This window comes from Pyrus communis, chromosome 10 (assembly GCF_041283825.1).
Source record: "Pyrus communis isolate YQ-2024b chromosome 10, ASM4128382v1, whole genome shotgun sequence".
Classification (NCBI taxonomy): Eukaryota; Viridiplantae; Streptophyta; class Magnoliopsida; order Rosales; family Rosaceae; genus Pyrus; species Pyrus communis.
The window spans coordinates 28667767-28689143 of record NC_142574.1 but is presented as its reverse complement, the minus strand read 5'-3'; the positions used below and the strand labels follow the sequence as shown (position 1 = coordinate 28689143).

Below are 21377 nucleotides of genomic sequence, written 5' to 3'. Positions count from 1 at the left end.
CGAACCCCAACCTGTCCTTCAATGGGGTGTGGGTGTGGGTGTAGTGTGTCTGTGCTTCGAGATGAAGAGTTGCAAAGATGGGGGGAAAAGAAACAAAGCAGAGGAATAAGGGAGAACGTTCGAGAGATTGGGGAAGTTGGGTGTGTGTGTGCGGAGTGTTCTGGAGAGTGAAAAATGTCACAGTCCACGAGAAGGAACAAAAATAAGTGGGCCTGGAAGACAGTAACACTACCCAACACATGGGTATTTTTGCAAACGGCCCGGTCTAGGTACCCGTTTTTCTTTACTTTTGGAAACAGCCCGAACGTAAAATTTCAAAAGCCTGCCTCGCCCCATTTCTCTTTTTTAAAATTAGGACCCGTCTCGTATCCGCCTCGAACCGCTAATACCAGCCCCTACCTGCGGGCCTAGGGCCCATTTGCCCACCTCTACCTCAACTTTCTCAAATTCTTTAAAATCAATTTCTAATTGAATACACCTGAAATGTTATAAACTTCTTTAAAATCCTAATTGAATACATCCAGATTTCTAAGGATTCTAATAACTATATTAAAATTTTAATTGAATACACATTGAATTTCAGAAAATTATTTAAAATCTTGATTGAATACACCTAAATTCATTAAAAAATTTAAAATTCTTCAAAATCCCAATTGAATACACTCTATACGTACAGTTTATAAAATTCTGCTAATCAACATGAATTTACAACCCAATCAAAATCATTAAATTCCTAATAGAATCAAACCCTTAAATTTGCGAATAATATAATAATAATAATAATAATAAATTGCACACTCACAGAGGAAAGAAAAAGGAAGGAGCGAAAGGGAGGGTTTTCGGTGCGAGACAGAGAGAGAGAGACTTTGGATATTTATCTTCATCTTCTTCTTCCTTCTTCCTTCTTCGTTCTGTTTGGCAGCAGCGGCGGAACACAGAGAGAGAGACGAACAGCTATAAACCCAACACGACGCCATATCGGCAGTCTCAGATCTAATAAGGGTTTTCTCACAGAGGGAGAGAGAGAGAGAGAATGAGCGGGAGAGGCGGCGGAGGCGTGGCCAGCAATGGCAAGGGCAATACTGGGATTTCCGGCATACCGGCGGGATCTCGGAAGATGGTACAGAGCTTGAAGGAGATTGTGAATAACTGCACTGAGCAGGAGATCTACGCTATGCTTAAAGACTGTAACATGGACCCTAACGAAGCCGTTAATCGCCTCCTCGCCCAAGGTCCTCCCCCAATCTCTCTCTCTCTCTCTCTCTAAAAGCTTTACTCTTTCCAAATTTATTTTTCTAATTTTTAAATTTGACTATTTGGGGTTTTTTTTCTTTCCTTTTTTAGGGCAAATCAGAAAATTAGAATTGGACTGAGGCATAACTGTAGTATTACTGTATTAGAGACAGTCCAGTGGGTTTCTGGATTATTAAGGGAAAATATTTATTGGGTTGAATCAAATTGTTCATTTGGTTTATCAAGTTTTGTGCTTTCCCTACTATTTGGTCTATAATTTTTCAAAAAGATATATTCCATGATTTGCTGGGATATTTCCCACTTTTGAGTTTTTGTTTATGTATTTAGTTTCTAGGTTCCTATCTCTCTCTCTCTCTCTCACTCACACTCATTCGTTCAATCATACTTTGGAAGAAGTGAAATCAATGAATTTCTTAAGTGTTTTTTAATTAAAACTTTAATGTTGTTCTTTAAGCATGCTACTTGTGAAGCTTGGCTGGTAAAATCGCGGTTGAAAGTTGAAATATGATCTCTTTTCTGTAATTTTTTGTTTTGTAGGTTGAGTCTCTATAGGTCTTAGTGCTTATATGAATGTGATTCCGTAAAGATATATGTTTTTGTTGTAACTACTTCTAGTGTAAAGCTTATAACTTGTGCAGATCCTTTTCATGAAGTGAGGAGCAAACGAGAAAAGAAAAAAGAGGTGCGTGCGTGTCATTTGCATAATTTCAAGTTCATGTTTTGTCATTTACCTCCCATCCTTGCTCTCTTCATGGTTTATGTTCTGATAATATGTTATGTTATCTTCTTACACTATATATATTTGAAACATTGATTGTATGGGCAAATCGTTAGATATCTGTTTCAGGGTGTACTCCTTTTTGTATATTTTATTTTGCTCTATATTTGAGTTATTCTGCTCTTTATCTGCTAAATAACAAATATACTTATCTTTTCCCATACATTGATAAGGGGTTTGCTTTGGTTAGTAATACGATTTAGTCTTATGATTTTCTTGTGTTTATGGTAGTTGGCATGGTTTTTGTATCCCTTTTTAACGTAACACACACACACACACACACTCTCTCTCTCATGTTTTTCTTCAGGGTAAGGAACCGATGGACTCCAGGTCCCGTGGGGCGAATAACACTTCAAGTTATGGTGCTAGAGGTGGTGACCGTTATTCTGCACGTGGCGGATCAAACCACTATAGCTCTAATGGTATGTGGTGGACCAGAGCAATTAAAGTTGGATAATACTGTGTTTACATAGTTTGCAAATTTCTGCCGAACGTAAAAACTTAGTCTCACCTTTCTGTTTCTCTTTCTCTCAGATTCTGGTTTTTCGCATGGTAAGCCTGCATACAAGAAGGAAAATGGAACACATGCTATTCCAGGTTCTGCATCCGTCATGGCGGGACATAACACAGGTCGACGACCTACATCCTACAGGTTATAAATATTAAACCTCAAACTGATACAGTTCTTTGTTTCTTTTCTTTCTCTGATTTAGAGCATAAAATGCGACTAAACAATATAATTATTAATTTTAAGAAAGTTATAGGTAACCCTCATCTGCTTATTCATGTTCTTTTGTTCTCTTTTTAAAACTTGAATTTGAAAACATGCTCTACATAAATCTTACGTGGTTTGTTTGCATGTCTGTATGTCTGTAGAAGTTTTCTCTTGCTGGTCATTTTTTTTATTACATTGATAGCTCTTGGGGTGGTATAGATTGCCATTCATGTTAAAACATGGGTATGATACATACTTGATAGTGTTGCTCATCTATTTGTAAAATCTGTTACAGCGATTCTGTGGGGAGTGAAAATAAAATCCCAACACTAAACACAGACGATGGAATATTGTCATCCTCACAGCCTTCTGCAGGATATCAGTCTGCATGGGTTGGGGTTCCGGGTCAAGTTTCCATGGCCGACATTGTTAAGATGGGCAGGCCGCAAGCCAAGGCTTCCATTGTGCCAAACCCCCACAATCATAGTGGTAATCATCATGATGGGGCACCTGCAGCATCATTGCATCACAATTTGCATTCACCACAAGATCAAGTTCCAAAGTTGTCAGCAACCAATGATGAGTGGCCCTTGATTGATCCACCTTCTGTTAGCATGTCCTCTGTTCTTGGAGGACTCACAAACTCTGAGCTGTATGCTGATTCATCTAACTTGCCCATCGATAGAACTAGTCAACATATAAGAGCCCAGCTAGATGAGGTCGAGGTGGAAGAAGATGATTCTGTTGAGGCACTTCCAAGCCATAATGAGCCTACTTCTGTATCCGGTAGACATATACAAGAAGATAATTCCGGAGGTGCATCTGCTTTTGATAATAACTTGTATGAAGACATAAATTCCTTCCAACCACAGATGCATGCTTTCGAGGATAATGAAGGTAACCATGATGGCTTATTTTTTTAGTTTGTCCTGCAATGTTTTTTTCCTCTGTTCTTTCTGACCTATATTTTTCTCAAAGCTCCACTATATATTTCAATATGAACATTGCATAAAGATTGGAAATATTGTAATGAAGGTTTATTATATTCTGGAAGGAATACTTAAAAGGGTTGTTTGTAACTGAAAACTCAGGTGCAACATGTGTTCTGAAGTTAGTATCTTGAAACAGGGAAAAAAAAAGCTAAATACTCTAATTTGGTAGGATGTTGACCTGAACAGTTCTTTGCTTTTCCATAACAATTTTTTTTTTCTCTAGATAGCGAAGTTGCTAACTCAAACTTTAATGAATTCCAGAATGCTCAATGCTGTTTTTTAAGAAATTATGTTTTCCATTTTTTTTCCCAGCTGAAGATGTGTCATCAGTGGCTGCAAACTTGCAGCAACTTAATTTACAGAACGATGATGGGGGAGTAGCTCCTGAAGAAGACAAACCTCCTGTGGTCATTCCTAATCACCTTCAGCTTCATACTCCAGATGTCTTGAACTTGAGCTTTGGAAGTTTCCGATCTGGCCCTGATCCTGCTCTTCCTAGCTCCGAATCATTTGCATCTGAGCCACAAAAGAGTAACTTTGAAGACACATCTGGGGCTGTAGATGTTTCTGCAATTGCACATTCAGATGCAAGGTATGTCCTTGTGATAATATTGCCCTTGGTTTTATTGTTGGATGTTTAGCACCATCTTAAGAGATATTTTTCTGTAGAAGTCCTGAGTATTATGGAGATGAGCATCTCATGAATGCCTCCGATGAAAATCTAGTTCATAGAACGGTAGCCAGTGCTGGAGATTATGAATCTCCTTCAGTTTCACAAGCAGAGATATTGAAACAAGAAACCCATGAAGCTGGTCAAGGGAATCAATATGTGTTCCCTTCTGCACCTGGATTTGCATACGAGAACTCCCAACAATTGGATGCAACATTTTCTCACCAACAGACAAGCTCACAGATGCAGAATATGGCTCCTTTTTCGAATGTGATGGTAAGGCGATAAACTATGATGTTGTCTTTATTCTTTGTCGTGTTAATGGTTTTGTGGTAATATTGCAGTCCCCACATAATAATTGGTTCTGGTTTGAGCAATGTATTACTAATTGGTTGGAATGTGAACATCATTGGACCTGGAGATCTTACATGTTTGGAGCCTTTAGATCCACTGCATTGGAGTCTTTAGATTCACATCATTATATACATCACATGTAATGCTAGTGCTTTTTTTTTAATTTCCAAGTGTTCCAAGTGTGTGTGTGTCTGTATGTTCACATCATTATATACATTACATGTACGCTGAACATTGGAAAAGTTAAACTGGGAAAACAAAGGAGCATGAGATGAAGCTTAACCTTTAGTTTGATCATACTTAAGATCATTCGGTTCTGTTGATGTGTGTTTGTTTTATAGCGATATGGTTGTATATTGCAATTGCAAATCTTGATTGTTACTATTAGTTGAATCTCATTTCTCGTATTTTCTTCGAAGCAGGCATATACAAATTCATTGCCCAGCACTCTGTTGGCTTCGAGTGCTCAAGCTGCAAGGGAGGATTTTCCATACTCGGCGTTCCCTATGACCCAATCTATGCCCACAAATTATGGCAATGCGGCTTCTTCTATAAGCGGTCCCACCATCTCCATGACAGAGGTTCCTTTCTATTTTGTATTAAACTTATCAATTATTCTTTTAGTTGATAGCTTGACTGACATAAAAATATTAAACATTTTTACAACAACTTTTGTGGACGTAAGTTTCTTATGTTTGCAAAGAAAAAGAAATACATGAAGATAGAGACACATTCTTGTTGACCGAGATTTATGCTTAAATCCAAGGAACTTAATGTAACATAGTCAAACTAGTTTAAGTTGGCTGCAATTTGCATTGTATTCATTCTGTTCTATAGAGGCCATGGATTATTGGTGAAATCAGTTGTCTTCTGCTAGCTCATCATTATTGTGCTAAAGTTATGTTTCTTAAGGAAAAGACTCACTACTTAACCCTTCTAATTACATATTTCTTGTCGGACTGAACATCTACATTGGTTTGATTTTGATAGAATTACCTTAAGCATTTACCATCTTATGATTGCCACTAATGAGTTAGTTGCCTGTGCTTTTTGTATCGTGTGTATGTTCTAATCCTATGGAAATGATCTTCTTAGAATTGATTGTTATGGAGGACAAGTCAAGATAACGAAATTGGTTCTTGTTTTGAGTGTTTTTTGGTCAATTTATTTCTCTACTGCTCTGATCAATCCGGAAATATTAGAGATCTCAAATTTTGTTCAAATTTGTTTGTTGTGTATATACAGGCATTGAGAGCAGGTGGTATTTCTGCAGCTCAGCCTACTGCACAGACCCTGCCTGGTGCTAATGTTGCGACTGGACCAGCTCTTCCACAACACCTTCCAATGCACCCTTATTCTCAACCTACTCTTCCACTGGGGCATTTTTCAAACATGATCGGTTATCCTTTCCTGCCTCAAAGCTACACATATATGCCGTCAGCTTTCCAGCAACAATTTGCTGGTAACAGCACATACCATCAGTCTCTTGCTGCAGTTCTCCCACAGTATAAAAATAGTGTCTCTGCTAGCAGTTTGCCTCAGTCCGCTAATATTCCGCCTGGTTATGGGTTCAGTAGTTCAGCCAGCATTCCTGGTGGAAACTTTCCCTTGAATCCATCCTCGGCACCTACAGGCACAACGATTGGCTATGACGATGTTGTAAACTCTCAGTTCAAGGACAATAGCCATTTGATCTCACTTCAACAGGTAATTTATCATCTCTGTAAAAGTTTATCGTTTTGTTCATTAACAGCATATGCTCAAGCAAACAACTGCTTTTCTGCAATCAGTAAAACTCATTCTTCTTATTCTATTTTTTTTCAGCAACAAAATGATAACTCGGGAATGTGGGTTCATGGACCTGGTTCCCGAGCAATGTCCGCTGTTCCAGCCAGCAACTATTACAGCTTCCAGGGTCAAAACCAGCAGCACACAGGGTTCCGGCAAGCTCAGCAACCACCACCTTCACAGCAATATGCTGGAGCTCTCGGTTACCCCAACTTTTACCACTCTCAATCCGGGATGTCCCTAGAGCACCAGCAGCAGCAAAGTTCAAGGGACGCATCCCTGGGCGGCTCACAAGGCGGCCAACCCTCGAAGCAGTCGCAACAGCATTTATGGCAGAATAGCTACTAATTCTCAGTCACCTCCCTCCCTCTCCTCAGGTTTTTTCGGGGTCTTGTAGTGAGTTTGGAAGTGTCCAATCGGAGGCATTCACTGCGGTCGTAATAATCGTCATCGTGTACCATTGTTTGGTCATAAGAGACCTTGGCTTCATTGCTGCCCTGTGCCTGTGCCACGGGAGAGATTGTATTCTAGATATTGTTTTCTTGCTCATCACGTTTAACCTTAGGTAAAAACAAGTGTGCTAATTTGGATTAGTGGATATTTTACTACGCCCTTTTTCGTTTCCTTTTCTCTTGTGTTTTCTTGTTCGGATATTTCATGTTTGTTTTTATCTTAGTAGAGTAAAGATGGTTTTCCTCCCAATGAAACATATGCATTAAAGTTGTTAAGCTAAACGTATGCATTCATCTTTTGTGTAGTTTTGTTTTAGAACTTGGGCGTTTTTATTGATATGAAAAGAAAAAAAGTCGTCAATTCTCTTGAAGTAAGAAAAATAAAATACATGGAAAGAGAGCATAAACCTTACATCTCTTGAATAGGAAAGAGAGACATAGGATCGAACTCCTCTAAAATACAACTTAAAAGGTAAGAACCTACAAGACAAGATGCAAAACACAAAGAAAATCAAAAGAATTAGGTAAAAAAGAAAATCACACATCAGGAAGGGGAGACAAATTTGTAGGCATGCATCCCAAGAAATTCGAAAATTAAGAATCTCTATAGGAGAAGCAAGCATGCCAAACAAGTGAAGACAAGAAAAGTTCTCAATTAGCTAATTTGTCAGCAATTTCATTCCCTTCTCGAAATGTATGAAAGCAATGAAAAACCATGTGTTGTAAAAGAGAAATACAGTTTTTCCAACGAGTCCGGAACGACCAGAAGCAAAATAAAATATCACAGTAGAAGAGTCACTTTCACCCCCATAAAGTTTGCCAATCATGCATGAGCCAACTCCACATAAAGGATGACATCATGAAGCTTCACATAGAAAGAAGTATGATGCCACAAACTTAGGGACAAACCACCAAGCAAATAACCCGTGGAATCTCGAAAAACTCCACGACAAACCGCATACCTTTAGCAATGCCATCTGTATTCACTTTGACCCAAGGAAATGAAAAGGGGAGGCAAAAGAACATGAATTATAGAATGAGCTTTACAGGACTCAGCTGAGAGTCAAGAGAGACTAAAGGTTGCTTATCCAAAATATCACATACATGATCATGAGTGAAAACTCCAACCTGCCTAATCCATACCAAAGTAGAATCACAAAGGTGTGAAAAGGAAGCAGGCTTACTTTCCAACTTCACTTTATTACGCGTCTTTCAAATAGCCGTTAACCCATGTTTTTTTGTAAAATATGCAAAACTTTTTATTTTCACGAAACATTTTCCGTGAGCATTAAGGAAACCTTTATAATGCATTTAGAAGTGGATTTATGGTTTATTAAGAAATAAATGTATATTTAGTAGAATATTTAAGCCAAAACTAAAAAAAAAAATGAAAAATAGTAGTGACGCCTAAAACATTGGCATATGGGGTTCTACTCTCAAGAATCTCTATGGAAAGTCTTACCTTAATTCTCAAAACTTCATAGTAAGACAAATGTGAAAATAAATAGATTGAACCATGATTTATGTACGAATTTTCAAAACCACCTAAAAACCGTGAGTTTAACACCCATGTTTTTTTTTTATAAAAAATACAAACGTTTTATTTTGGAGAAATATTTTTTGTGAGCATTAAGAAAATCTTTATAAGGCATTCGGAAGCGGATTTATAATTTATTGAGCAACAAATGTATCTTTGGTACAACATTTAAGCCGAAAACTAAAAAAAATAAATGAAAAATATTATTAATGAGGTCCAAAACATTGTCAAATGGGTTTCTACCCTCAAGAATCTCAATGCAAAGTTTTACCTTAATTCTCAAAACTTGACGGTGAGGCGAAGGTGAAAATAAATAGATGGAACGGTAGTTTAAGTACAACTAGGTGATGACCGGTAGCGTGGTACCGACCTTTCTCTATTCCAATTTATTTACTTCATGTGAGTAACCACTATTAATTCATATTTTTAAAATTTAGGTTTTAAATCATTGATTACAAGTGTTTAAATACAAATTATAATAGATCTCGCACGAAAAATTTGAAGAACATGAATATGATTGTCTGTTGTTACGTTAAGAGAAATAAAAGAAAAATTAATAGAAATAAAATAAATTCAAATATCTTTGAATTTAGGTTTTAAATTGTTGATTATAAGTGTTCAAATATGAATTATAACATATTTTTGCAAGGAAAAATATATTTTGAAAAACATGAATATGATAGTTTGTTGTTATAGTAAGAGAAATAAAAGAAAAAAAAATGCAGAAAAAAAAAATTGAAAAAAAGGATCGGTACGATGCTAGCAACTAGTGTGAGGAGTAGTCGCTACCTTTTTAGCAACTCTTTGTCCAGATAATCAGTATCAAAGTACCGATTGTATCATTTTCTATTTTATTTATTTATTTTCTGCGTTTTTCTTTTTTCATTGAATTTTTTTCTTCTACTTTACTTTATTTAGATTCAAATACATTTAGATTTATATTTATGTGGACAACAATGGTCGACCCGTGGGATTAAAACTAAATTTTACCACCTATAAATGCCCTATTCCTGGCATCAATCGTTCGTATGGGCAATAATGGTTAACCTGTGTGATTAAAACTAAACCCCACCCCATACAGATAGCAGCTTATATGCTCCACCCTTGAGACCAATGCTTCGTGTGGGCAACAATGGTTGACCTATGCATCGAGCCCTCCTTATTTTCGGCGCTCGGGCTTGCATTGTTTTACTTGTGCTAATTTTGCCATACTTATGTGCACCAGCCCACCTCTCGTTTTGCGTGTCACAGTTTGCGCAACGTATCCTGCCTCGTTTTTCATGCGTCTGGGTTCGACTCGTTCTGCTTGCGCTGAGTCCGTCATGTTTTGCATGCCTAACTTTTCGTGCCTGGAGTTCGTCTTGTTTTGTGTGCCAAAAGCTTGCCATGATTTTGCATCCCCGACCCCGCCCCGCTTCATACGACGGGTCCTGCCTTGTTTTGTGTTCGCCAAGCCCACCTGAAAACCCATGTTTTTTTAATTAAAATGCAATTTTTTTTAATTTTCACAAATATTTTCTGTGAAGAAAACGTTATAATTCGCCTTTAACGAGAATCGAAACTAAAACCTTTCACTTACAAATGAAGAAAATACCATTAGATCGTAGTACTAAGTGACAATCTTATTACTACATGATTATTTGTTTTAAATATAAGTTAAAGCCAAAGAAAAGTTAATAAAGAGGGGAAGTAAATGCTCCATGGCAGAGAGGGATAGAGAGAAAAATAAGGCATGACCTAAAACATAAAAAGAGTTTGAATTAAAAACGCTCTTAAATTTAAGGGGGCATTTGTTTGCCCTTACTAAGTTGGACTGGACTGGACTAGACTAGCTATTAGTCCAATACTGTGTTTGTTCCATGCTGAGACTAACATTAATGAGACTAAAGGGGACTAGCATGGACAAAACCCTTCACTAAGAGGTCTTAGCGAGACCCCCCAATAACCATGGGACTAGCTAAGACTATCCTCTCTTTCTCGTCCTCGTCATGCTCAACGACTACTCCCGACAGACTCCTCATCATCTCCGGTCACCTAGATCAATCATTAACTTCCCAACTTTCTTTCAGATCCATTTCACAACCAACTTTCATATAAAATATACCAAATTGAAGCTGGGAGTGACAAGATTACGATTTTACCTGAATTGAGGCCAAAATGTGGTCGAATGTGGTCGGAAAATGGCCTGGAAGTCTCGGCCTGTTTGGGCTTCTTCAAATCCATGACAGATTTGAGCATTCAAAGCTAAGATCTCGATCTAGGGATGGTGATGAATTTTTTGGCGGTGCTAACTTCATCCAATTTAACGAGGGTTGGCCGGAAAACATATCGGGAAACCTGCAACTCGTCGGGAAAATTGGAGCCGTGAGGTTCCATTCGAACAACGCATTGCTAGAGAGGGAGGGAGGACAGAGAAATAGAGATTGGAATCAATAAGGAGTTTGACCAGGAATGAGAAAGAGACATGAATTGAGAGGTGTAAGAGGAAAAAAAGAGGGAGAGGGTGGGACGATGAGAGAAGAGGAAAAGAGTGGGACGGAAATGGTAGGAAAAGATGAAGAAAAAGATAAGATCATAATAAAATATTAATAATTTATATATTAAATAATATAATATTAGAATTTGTTATTATCCAGCTTCTTAGTCCAATACTGCACCAAACGCTTCACTAAGTTAGTCTAATTTAGTCTAGTCTAAGCCAGTCCAGCTTAGTCCTTGAAGCTAATCCAGTCTGAGATAGTCCGGCGCAACAAACGCCCCCTAAGAGTATTAAATTGATATGCAGCAGCAACATCTGCTATAGTACCAAGAAAGAAAATAAAGGCAGATGGGAACAAACCATTCTGGTGTCCCCTTAGTGGCTCTACCACTGGGAAGCATCGTTTTTTTTTTTGGATCAAGAAGGGGAGACAAATTTGTAGGCATGCATCCCAATAAATTTGAAAATGAAGAATCTCTATAGGAGGAGCAAGCATGCCAAACAAGTGAAGACAAGAAAAGTTCTCAATTAGCTAATTTGTCAGTAGTTTCATTCCCTTCTCGAAATGTATGAAAGCAATGAAAAACCATGTGTTGTAAAAGAGAAATACAATTTTTCCAACGAGTTCGGAACGACCAGAAGCAAAACAAAATATCACAGTAGAAGAGTCACTTTCACCCCCATAAAGTTTGCCAATCATGCATGAGCCAACTCCAAATAAAGGATGACATCATGAAGCTTTGCATAAAAAGAAGTATGATGCCACAAACTCAGGGACAAACCACCAAGAAAATAACCCGTGAAATCTTGAAAAACCCCACCACAAGCCGCATACCTTTAGCAAGGCCATCCGTATTCACTTTGACCCAAGGAAATGAAAAGGGGAGGCAAAAAACATGAATTATAGAACGAGCTTTACAGGACTCAGCTGAGATTCAAGAGAGACTAGAGGTTGCTTATCCAAAATATGACATACATGACCAGGAGTGAAAACTCCAACCTGCCTAATCCATACCAAAGTAGAACCACAAAGGTGTGAAAAGGAAATAGGCTTACTTTCAAACTTCACTTTATTTAGCGTCTTTCAAATAGCCGTTAACCCATGTTTTTTTGTAAAATATGCAAAACTTTTTATTTTCACGAAATATTTTCCGTGAGCATTAAGGAAACCTTTATAATGCATTTAGAAGTGGATTTATGGTTTATTAAGTAACAAATGTATATTTAGTAGAATATTTAAGCCAAAACTAAAAAAAAAAATGAAAAATATAGTAGTGACGCCTAAGACATTGGCACATGGGGTTCTACTCTCAAGAATCTCTATGGATAGTCTTACCTTAATTCTCAAAACTTCATGGTAAGGTGAATGTGAAAATAAATAGATTGAACAATGATTTATGTACGAATTTTCAAAACCGCCTAAAAACCGTGAGTTTGACACCCACCTTTTTTTATAAAAAATACAAACGTTTTATTTTGGAGAAATATTTTTTGTGAGCATTAAGGAAATCTTTATAAGGCATTCGGAAGCGGATTTATGATTTACTGAGTAGGAAATGTATCTTTAGTACAACATTTAAGCCGAAAACTAAAAAAAAATAAATGAAAAATATTATTAATGAGGCCCAAAACATTGTCAAATGGGTTTCTACCCTCAAGAATCTCAATGCAAAGTTTTACCTTAATTCTCAAACCTTGACGGTGAGGCGAAGGTGAAAATAAATAGATTGAACAATGGTTTAAGGACGACTAGGCGATGACCGGTAGTGTGATACCGACCTTTCCCTATTCCAATTTATTTACTTTATGTGAGTAACCACCATTAATTCATATTTTTAAATTTTAGGTTTAAATCATTGATTACAAGTGTTTAAATACGAATTATAATAGATCTCGCATGAAAATTTTGAAGAACATGAATACGATTGTCTGTTGTTATGTTAAGAGAAATAAAAGAAAAATTACTAGAAATAAAAAAAAATTCAAATATCTTTGAATTTAGATTTTAAATCGTTGATTATAAGTGTTCAAATATGAATTATAGCATATTTTTGCAAGGAAAAATATATTTTGAAAAATATGAATATGATAGCTTGTTGTTATAGAAAGAGAAATAAAAGAAAAAAAATGATCGGTATGGTGCTAGCAACTAGTGTGAGGAGTAGTCGCTATCTTTTTAGCAACTGTTCCTAAAGAAAATCAGTAAGAAACTACCGATTGTATCATTTTATATTTTATTTATTTATTTTCAGCGTTTTTCTTTTTTCATTGAATTTTTTTTCTTCTACATTACTTTATTCAGATTCAAATACATTTAGATTTATATTTATATCCTTGTTTTCAAGTGTGGACAACAATAGTTGACCCATGGGATTAAAACTATATTTTACCACCTATAAATGCCCTACTACTGGCACCAGTCATTCGTATGGGCAACAATGGTTAACCAGTGTGATTAAAACTAAACCCCACCCCACATAGATACCAGCTACATGCTCCACCCTTGAGACCAATGCTTTGTGTGGGCAACAATGGTTGACCTATGCATCGAGCCTGCCTCATTTTCGGCACTCGGGCTTGCGTCGTTTTACTTGTGTCGATTCTGCCATACATCCGTGCACCAACCTGCCTCTCGTTTTGCGTGTCACAGTTTACGCAACGTATCCTGCCTCATTTTTCGTGCGTCTGGGTTCGACTCGTTCTGCTTGCGCTGAGTCCGTCATGTTTTGCGTGCCTCACTTTGCGTGCATGGAGTTTGTCTTGTTTTGTGTGCCAAATGTGACATCCCACATCGCCCAGGGGAGTGATCCTTATATATATATATTTTCTCATCTCTACCTAACGCGAGGTCTTTTGGGAGCTCACTGGCTTCGGGTTCCATGGGAATCCTGAAGTTAAGCGAGAAGGGGGCTAGAGCAATCCCATGATGGGTGACCCACTGAGAAGTTGCTCGTGAATTCCCAAAAACAAAACTGTGAGGGAATGGTAAGCCTAAAGCGGACAATATCGTGCTACGGTGAGTTCCCAAAAACAAAACCGTGAGGGAATGGTAAGCCCAAAGTGGACAATATCGTGCCACGGTGGTGGAGCGAGCTCGCGAAGTGATCCGCCCCGGGTCGGAATGTGACAATTTGGTATCAGAGCCTAACCCTGGCCGTGGTGTGCCGACGAGGACGTCGGGCCCTTAAGGGGGTGGATTGTGACATCCCACATTGCCTAAGGGAGTGATCCTTAAATGTATATTCCCATCCTTACCTAGCACGAGACTTTTTGGGAGCTCACTGGCTTCGGGTTCCGTAGGAACTCCGAAGTTAAGCGAGAAGGGGGTTAGAGCAATCTCATAATGGGTGACCCACTGGGAAGTTGCTCGTGAGTTCCCAAAAACAAAACCGTGAGGGAATGGTAAGCCCAAAGCGGACAATATCGTGCTATTGTGGTGGAGCGGGCTCGGGAAGTGATCCGCCCCAAGCCGGGATGTGACACCAAAAGGCTGCCATTTTTTTGCGTCCCCGACCCCGCCCCGTTTCATACGACGGGTCCTGCCTCGTTTTGTGTGCACCAAGCCCGCCTGAAAACCCATGTTTTTTTTAATTAAAAATGCAATTTTTTTTTTAAATTTTCACAAAATATTTTCCTTGAAGAAAACGTTACAAGGCATTTGGAAGGGGTTTTATGGGGGTTTTTTTTTTGAAAAACCGATGTCATTTACACGAAGGGGGAGGGGGTGAATTTAGCCTCACAATGGGCTAGCAATAATATGGTTCAAATTCGTCTTTAACGAGAATCGATATTAAAACCTCTTACTTACAAATGAAGAAAATACCATTAAACCGTAGTACTAAGTGACAATCTTATTACTACAAGATTTTTTTTTAAATATAAGTTAAAGCCAAAGAAAAATTAATAGAATAAAGAGGGGAAGTAAATGCTCCATTGCAGCGGGATAGAGAGAAAAATAAGGCGTGACTTGAAACATAAAAAAAGTTTGAATTAAAAACGCCCTTAAATTTAAGAGTATTAAATTGATATGCAGCAGCAATATCTGCTATAGTACCAAGAAAGAAATTAAAGGCAGATGGGAACAGACCACTCTGGTGTCCCCTTAGTGGCTCTGCCACTGGGAAGCATCGCATTTTTTTTTTTTGATGAAGGGAGGCATCGCTTTTTTTTTTTTTTGGATGAAGGGAAGCATCGAATTGTACGAACGTTCGTAGCCTTTCCACGTCCCTCCTTTTTTCTTATAGTTCAAGTTTTTCTCTCCTGCATAAATCAAACAAAGGCATTGCCTTGTTGGAGTTCAGGTTTTTCAACACTCTGCCTTCTTTCCTGGGTAAGCTCCTCCTCCTCTCATTTCATTTCCTCCTAATTAACAGTAATATAAATCTTCTGTTATTCGTTCAAGAACCCATAATTCACCATTTAAATTCATCATTTTTCTCCCCCTCTAAATTTTCAGGAACTATTTTCTCTCTATCCCACTTAATTTTTATTTGTTGTGTATTTTTTAATTGTTTTTCCTGGGTCATGTTCTTATTCGGTTGTTTATATGGGTAGAGTTTATTTGTTTGATTGCTACTTCTTTTGTTTTATTGTTTTGTTTGTTAACTTGAAGGTTGAAGTGTCTGTAAACTTTTTGTACTCTCGGAGATGGAAAGTTTGAATCTTTTTCCCAATTTATGAGTGCAAACTGCAATCCATGGTCTGAAATTCTAATTTAATTATAGACAGGTTTTGATAATTTTTTTAAACATTGCAGTATTTAGCTGTGATCAAGAATTGCAGCTTAATCCTGTCTCTGAGAATTGCAACTTCCATGGTTTAGCTGTGCATTGATGGAACACAACAACAGTAGAGTGGGGGAGAACAGTTCTTCCCATTGCAATAACACGACGAACCCGGATAGCCATAGAATTTGTCCTAGTAGAGATCCCATTCCTGGGACTGGGAGTGACCTTTGGAAAAATGGGCTTATTTGTGCTTTTGAGTTTATCCGAAGCCGGAAGAAAATAATTAGTTCAAAACCTGGTTCAAAAAACCTGACTAAACAACAAATAGATGGTGAGCAAGAGAGGGTGCATGTTCCTTCTTACGGAGTTTCTGATTCTCCATCCCAAATGGAAGATAGGAGCCAGCAATCAGGCCAAGTTCAGGATATGGAAAGGTTTGAGGGTGGTCATTGGGTTCCAATTGGGTGGGATAGGATTTCGGAAATTGTACAAACTGTGCAAGCTAATGCTAGTTGGGCCTCTCAGCAGTTTGGGATGGATGGTGAAGATGACTTCACTGTTGCAGATTTAGCAGCTCCGTATTGGGAGCGTCCGGCAGGGCCCATTTGGTGGTGCCATGTCTCTGCAGGCCACCCCACAGTTGAAGCATGGCTCAGCAATGCCCAGTGGCTTCACCCTGCAGTTAGGTTAGCTTTAAGAGATGAAAGTCGACTGATCAGTGACCGGATGAAGCACCTGCTATACGAGGTACATTGCATTTGTTATATCTGAAATTGCTAAGTGATTAGTACTATTGGTTTGTAAAGCCTGTTGCATTGGCAGGAGTGGAACAAAGTGACTGACTTTCAGCTTAAACTTTTTCGGAATCTGGTTTTGTTAAAGAGTTGATTCTGAACATGCTTTGATGCCTCTTTTCAGGTCCCAGTTAGGGTTGCCGGGGGGTTGCTATTTGAGCTTTTGGGACAGTCTATTGGGAATCCATTTGTTGATGAGGATGATATCCCCATTGTTCTTCGATCATGGCAAGCGCAAAACTTCCTTGTAACTGTTTTGCATATTAAGGGGCCCGTGTCAAGTATAAATGTGTTGGGTATCACAGAAGTTCAGGTTGTTCATCTTTGACTGATCCTTTCAGTGGCTTTGAACTTCTTACTGTGTTATTTTTTTGTGCATGCAACTGAAGGGCTGGTAGGTTAATCCTTTGCTTTGGTTAGGAACTTCTTTCAACTGGAGGCTATAATGCACCGAGAACAGTGCATGAAGTCATAGCACATCTAGCTTGCCGCCTTACTCGATGGGATGACAGGTAACTTTAGTACTATCGTTCTGATTTAGCAAAATTACAGCAGCCTACCTGCTGTGGAAATGGCACATCAATTATTGGCGTTGGCTTATGCATGTACTACAACTAATTCTATTCCGTTGTCCATAATTTTATGTATGCATTGTTACGCGTTTGTCATTTCTTATTCTCCAACCTGTGGTTCCCTTCAATGTCTCCGCTGTTTCAGGTTATTCCGTACGTCCATATTTGGAGCAGCTGATGAGGTTGAATTAAAATTTGTGAACAGGTTCTTCCATATGCATACAACCATTCCCTGTAAAGTAATATTACCTCGTTGATTACTATTTAGTTTGTAATTCACTTATGACTTTACCTTCTTTGTTTAATAGGAGAAACCATGAGGATATGAATCTTTTCACTGTAATCCTCAACCAAGAAATCAGAAAGCTATCAAGACAGGTATGCTATATCTCCTTGCTAGCAAATTCCATTTGATGTAAAAATCGCTCGATTCTATTTTAACGTTTATTCTTGTTGAAAGGATAAACCAAAGATGAACAACCTGAACTTTTAGTAAGACAATGACTTCTATGAGCTGTTGAATCTCACTTCTCGTAAGACAAATGGCTTCTAAGAGCCATTGGGGTGTGGCTGTGTGAGTGACTGAGTGATATACTAATGTACAGATCTTGCACATCGAAATGGAAGCAAGAAACTGAGTCAATCGGAAAGGGATATTGGTTTTGAGAGCTTCTCATGTTTTGTGGACAACAGGAATTATGTTAGAATATATTTTCTTATGATGTTATTGAATCTACCCTACTCCCGTTATTTCTACGGTTCTAACTGTATACTTGGTGTTTGGGTACAGACATAATATCTAACCCGTAGCCACCATATGTATGTGGTATCGTAATTCCTATGGCCTTGAATACCCATTCCCCGTTGAAGTGGAAAATTGAGTCCGGCTAACATTTAGTTTTAGCATCTAGGCAGTCAGTAGAAACTTTTTGTTTAACTGTCCATTGAGGTTACCCTGCCATTCAAATTAATAGACTTTGTTGGCAAACTCCATAATTTTATTGCAGGTTATCAGAGTGAAGTGGTCGCTTCATGCAAGAGAAGAGATTGTATTCGAGCTTCTCCAACATTTGAGAGGAAATGCAGCAAGAACCTTGTTAGAGAAAATACGAAAGGCCACAAGAGAAATGATCGAGGAGCAAGAAGCAGTTCGCGGACGCTTATTTACCATTCAGGACGTGATGCAGAGCACCGTTCGTGCGTGGTTACAGGATCGAAGCCTTCGAGTGACACACAACCTGACTATTTTTGGTGGCTGCGGCCTTGTCCTTTCCATCATCACCGGGCTATTTGGAATTAATGTTGACGGAATGCCGGGAGCACAGAACGCTCCATACGCATTCGGTGTATTTTCAGCCGTTCTCGTCTTTATAGGAGCTGTGCTAATCGGAGTAGGGCTGCTCTACCTTGGGCTGAAACAACCGGTCAACGAAGAGCAGGTTGAAGTTAGAAAGTTGGAGCTTCAAGAGTTGGTTAAGATGTTTCAGCACGAGGCTGAGAATCATGAAGTGGTTCGCAAAGATGCGTCTCGCAGTAATCTCTCCCCTACAGCTGGCAACGGTTTCCTACATGATGCAGATTATGTTGTGATTCAAGGAGTATGATGCAACTGTTGGTGTACTCTTTATACACCAACAGTCGGATTCTCGGAAACAGAAAAGGAGAGAATACATTTTCTCCGTGTTATTGAAAGTTTATAGCTCGATCAAGACAACATCGCATATGGTACAAAATTAATTACAATAGCAATCTCGAACATCCCTGTGAGTTCATACGGCATTCAATTCATCGAAAGATGTAAATGTATATCTCGAATTCTAAATCTTTGACATCAACTGTCCAAATTAACTGAGTTCTGCAGAAGTAATCGAACTTGATAAAATCGCAGCATCTGATGAAACAGAAACATATAAAACTGATGTCCTCTCTCCTTGCTTTTCCTCTTTCAACACATCATTTAAGAAGTTGTCTGGCTAGATGTTCGCGGGCAGTTGCCAAAGCTTGACTTATTGTCTGTAAGAAGACATACATATGCATTAAGAACATAAAATTTGGTGGCAGGGAGTATTCGGTTGTTGAATTAGTATTTTTTACATGTCGAGTTTAACTATCTAGTCAACGGATATACCTGCTCAGACAACGGAGCTCCAGCATCAATACTGTGACTTGCAACCTTACTTGCTATAACATTTGAATCGGTCTCGAGAATAATACTGCACCAAAAAGAAAGGGTTAAGCCTAAGGGCGCTGTGATTGTACAAGAAATAAAGTACTTATGAACCGAACAAGCGGTCCAGACATGCAAATCGTATTTATCATTATTCTCTGCAAGTAAACTGCAACAAGGTTGGTTCTTATATCAGTCTAGGCTTTTAGAAAAATGTAAAAGTTGGGAATTGAACTCACTGAATAGCACTGACAAACTTTAATAGCGTGAAGGTTATAGGCTTACCCTCCGTCCACAATTTCATCAAGGCATAGTAAAATGAGATCCAAATTCTCAAGTGCCTCCTTCTTGTCCACATTGCCTCTGGACAAAAGTGAGACAAAATGTATATAAAAATATAACTACTTGAGAGTAGAGAATTTATCTAGTTTTATAAGGGGATAAAATACCTCAGGAGAATGCCAACCGCATCAAAAAATCCCTGCAGAACTGTGGCTAAAATGAGCTCGTTTTCATTTTCACCACCAGTAACAAAAAAGTGAAGGTCTTGAACAAACTTGTAAACTACAATGGTGCCCTCGAACATTGCTATCTCAGCTGTACATGAAGACGCAACAAGTTAATATGGAAGTGGTTCGAATCAAAACAACACAATGCTGCATATGAGGGGATAGCAGTTGATAGGGATTAGAATAATTTGATGACATGACCTGTACAGAAATAATTAAAGCTTAAATTACCTTCTGTCCGCGCATTTGTCTTTTGAGTTTTAGTAAATACAGCTTTCTCAAAAGATTCTTTGGCAGTATTCGTTGGCCAGTCCTCCTCTGAATAATACTTGACAGCCACACGTTTCCCTTCAGAATCGAGGAGGAGGATGTTCTTTATCGAAGGGCAGGACTCCTACAAACAACAGCCAATAACCGATTAAATATTGCCAAAACTTGAATCATTATACGATAAACTGCACCAAATGATTTCAGCACTGACATTAAAAAGAGATAATCATGGCTACATCCACTGAAGGGTCAGATATCTCATTCATTCATGCTTATCAGGGAAAACTAATGTTTTGCTTCCAATTAGATATAAGCTTAAAATGGTTACCGACTCTTACCACATCAATAACAAAAGTTAATAGTCATTACTTGTACGTGTAAGCCTAAATATGGTGTAATGTGGATTGCAACTTACAGTAAAGAGAGAGTGTAATCAAATACCCAGTCAATGGAGTTGTTTCTCTAATTTGATAAACACGTTTGCATTCAGCATTCGAGATTTAACATGTACTATCTTTTAGATCAGAACACGCATGACGCATATGTGTGTACATCTAACATTGCGCTTGCACAATTGTGCTGAATATGTTCGACTACAAGTTTACAGAAATGATTTCCCGGGATCATAGTTGGTTCTGTTAACTCATTTGCAAGCTTATATTGAACATCTTAAAAACTTAAGCGGGATCCATTTATAACCTCAACTACATTGTTGAACACCATCAACAAGATAAAAAATCTTGTGGAATAATTTCCTGAGAACACGGTCCGCTACGGTAACTCAGTTGCACGCTCAAATCCAATTTTTTCTTAAAAATTCAAATGGGATCCATCATCCATGTATACCTTTCATACACACTGATAATTTTGGGTCATTAACAGAATCAAATTACCAAGAACAAACAAACATAAAATTCAGAACAATTTATTATCTTACAATTAAAAATTGCCTGCATTTTTCAAATTTCATAAAAAATATGCATTTAAATCATGTTTTGTTGCAGGATCTGAGAGATCCAGTTCTAAGGAACTTGGATCCGACCCCAATTATTCCACTCACATACAGATCAAGAAGCTGATAACAATGTCTAATCCCTAACCCTAAATCCTAGCCCTAAAATTTTGGTAAATCAATTGGAATTTTAAGAGAGAGAAAGCGGAAGAGTGAGAAAGAAACTGACCATTTTGTTCGGCGGAGGAGAGCGAGTCTCAGACGAAGAAGCAAAAAGCAGCGGAATTTTTTGGACACGTTTGTTCACATTTATACTTTCCCCAACCCACCACTCAATTTTACGTTATTTCTAGAGAACCCACAAGTT

The 21377-nt window shown here is 38.2% G+C and overlaps 3 protein-coding genes across 9 annotated transcripts; 2 read left to right on the top strand and 1 right to left on the bottom strand.

Annotated features, from left to right (window-relative positions):
• Positions 1 to 758: 758 nt before the first annotated feature.
• Positions 759 to 7253, top strand: LOC137727914 (uncharacterized). 4 transcript variants are annotated; one of them, XM_068466780.2, is made up of 10 exons: positions 759 to 1232; positions 1893 to 1936; positions 2340 to 2454; positions 2567 to 2684; positions 3043 to 3644; positions 4052 to 4331; positions 4409 to 4685; positions 5186 to 5344; positions 6009 to 6470; positions 6588 to 7253. In XM_068466780.2, the coding sequence occupies exons 1-10, from the start codon at positions 1034 to 1036 to the stop codon at positions 6897 to 6899; spliced, it is 2568 nt and encodes an 855-aa protein (XP_068322881.2). In that variant the 5' UTR covers positions 759 to 1033; the 3' UTR covers positions 6900 to 7253. The 4 variants fall into 4 exon arrangements, with proteins under 4 accessions (XP_068322881.2, XP_068322880.2, XP_088534522.1 ...); XM_068466779.2 differs by having other exon boundaries at positions 793 to 1232; positions 5183 to 5344; XM_088678396.1 differs by having other exon boundaries at positions 806 to 1232; positions 4412 to 4685; positions 5183 to 5344.
• Positions 7254 to 11381: 4128 nt separating this feature from the next.
• Positions 11382 to 18947, top strand: LOC137728664 (uncharacterized). 4 transcript variants are annotated; one of them, XM_088677690.1, is made up of 8 exons: positions 11382 to 11421; positions 15105 to 15349; positions 15776 to 16493; positions 16665 to 16853; positions 16961 to 17052; positions 17258 to 17317; positions 17421 to 17490; positions 18120 to 18947. In XM_088677690.1, exons 3-8 carry the CDS (start codon positions 15852 to 15854, stop codon positions 18714 to 18716), a joined length of 1650 nt encoding a protein of 549 aa, XP_088533816.1. In that variant the 5' UTR covers positions 11382 to 11421; positions 15105 to 15349; positions 15776 to 15851; the 3' UTR covers positions 18717 to 18947. The 4 variants fall into 4 exon arrangements, with proteins under 4 accessions (XP_088533816.1, XP_088533815.1, XP_088533818.1 ...); XM_088677689.1 differs by lacking the exon at positions 11382 to 11421 and having other exon boundaries at positions 15005 to 15349; XM_088677692.1 differs by lacking the exon at positions 11382 to 11421 and having other exon boundaries at positions 15116 to 15349; positions 15842 to 16493.
• LOC137728665 (coatomer subunit zeta-2) lies at positions 18756 to 21370 on the bottom strand. Its single transcript, XM_068467390.2, has 6 exons — positions 21240 to 21370; positions 20020 to 20182; positions 19729 to 19876; positions 19565 to 19642; positions 19241 to 19325; positions 18756 to 19125 (listed from the first exon to the last, which is right to left on the bottom strand). Exons 1-6 carry the CDS (start codon positions 21240 to 21242, stop codon positions 19066 to 19068), a joined length of 537 nt encoding a protein of 178 aa, XP_068323491.1. The 5' UTR covers positions 21243 to 21370; the 3' UTR covers positions 18756 to 19065.
• Positions 21371 to 21377: the final 7 nt, after the last annotated feature.

What these genes read in the sequence shown, in the direction of transcription:
- LOC137728664 (XM_088677690.1), top strand. Translation starts at nt 15,852, where the DNA reads ATGGAACACAACAACAGTAGAGTGGGGGAGAACAGTTCTTCCCATTGC. An exon ending in TGGGTATCACAGAAGTTCAG is followed by an intron (nt 16,854 to 16,960) that starts GTTGTTCATCTT and finishes TGCTTTGGTTAG; the next exon opens with GAACTTCTTTCAACTGGAGG. An exon ending in GAATTAAAATTTGTGAACAG is followed by an intron (nt 17,318 to 17,420) that starts GTTCTTCCATAT and finishes TTTGTTTAATAG; the next exon opens with GAGAAACCATGAGGATATGA.
- LOC137728665 (XM_068467390.2), bottom strand. An exon ending in GACAAATGCGCGGACAGAAG is followed by an intron (nt 19,877 to 20,019) that starts GTAATTTAAGCT and finishes CTTCATGTACAG; the next exon opens with CTGAGATAGCAATGTTCGAG. An exon ending in GAGCTCCGTTGTCTGAGCAG is followed by an intron (nt 19,126 to 19,240) that starts GTATATCCGTTG and finishes GTCTTCTTACAG; the next exon opens with ACAATAAGTCAAGCTTTGGC.
- LOC137727914 (XM_088678395.1), top strand. Translation starts at nt 1,034, where the DNA reads ATGAGCGGGAGAGGCGGCGGAGGCGTGGCCAGCAATGGCAAGGGCAAT. An exon ending in AACGAGAAAAGAAAAAAGAG is followed by an intron (nt 1,937 to 2,339) that starts GTGCGTGCGTGT and finishes GTTTTTCTTCAG; the next exon opens with GGTAAGGAACCGATGGACTC. An exon ending in CTCCTTTTTCGAATGTGATG is followed by an intron (nt 4,686 to 5,182) that starts GTAAGGCGATAA and finishes TTTTCTTCGAAG; the next exon opens with CAGGCATATACAAATTCATT.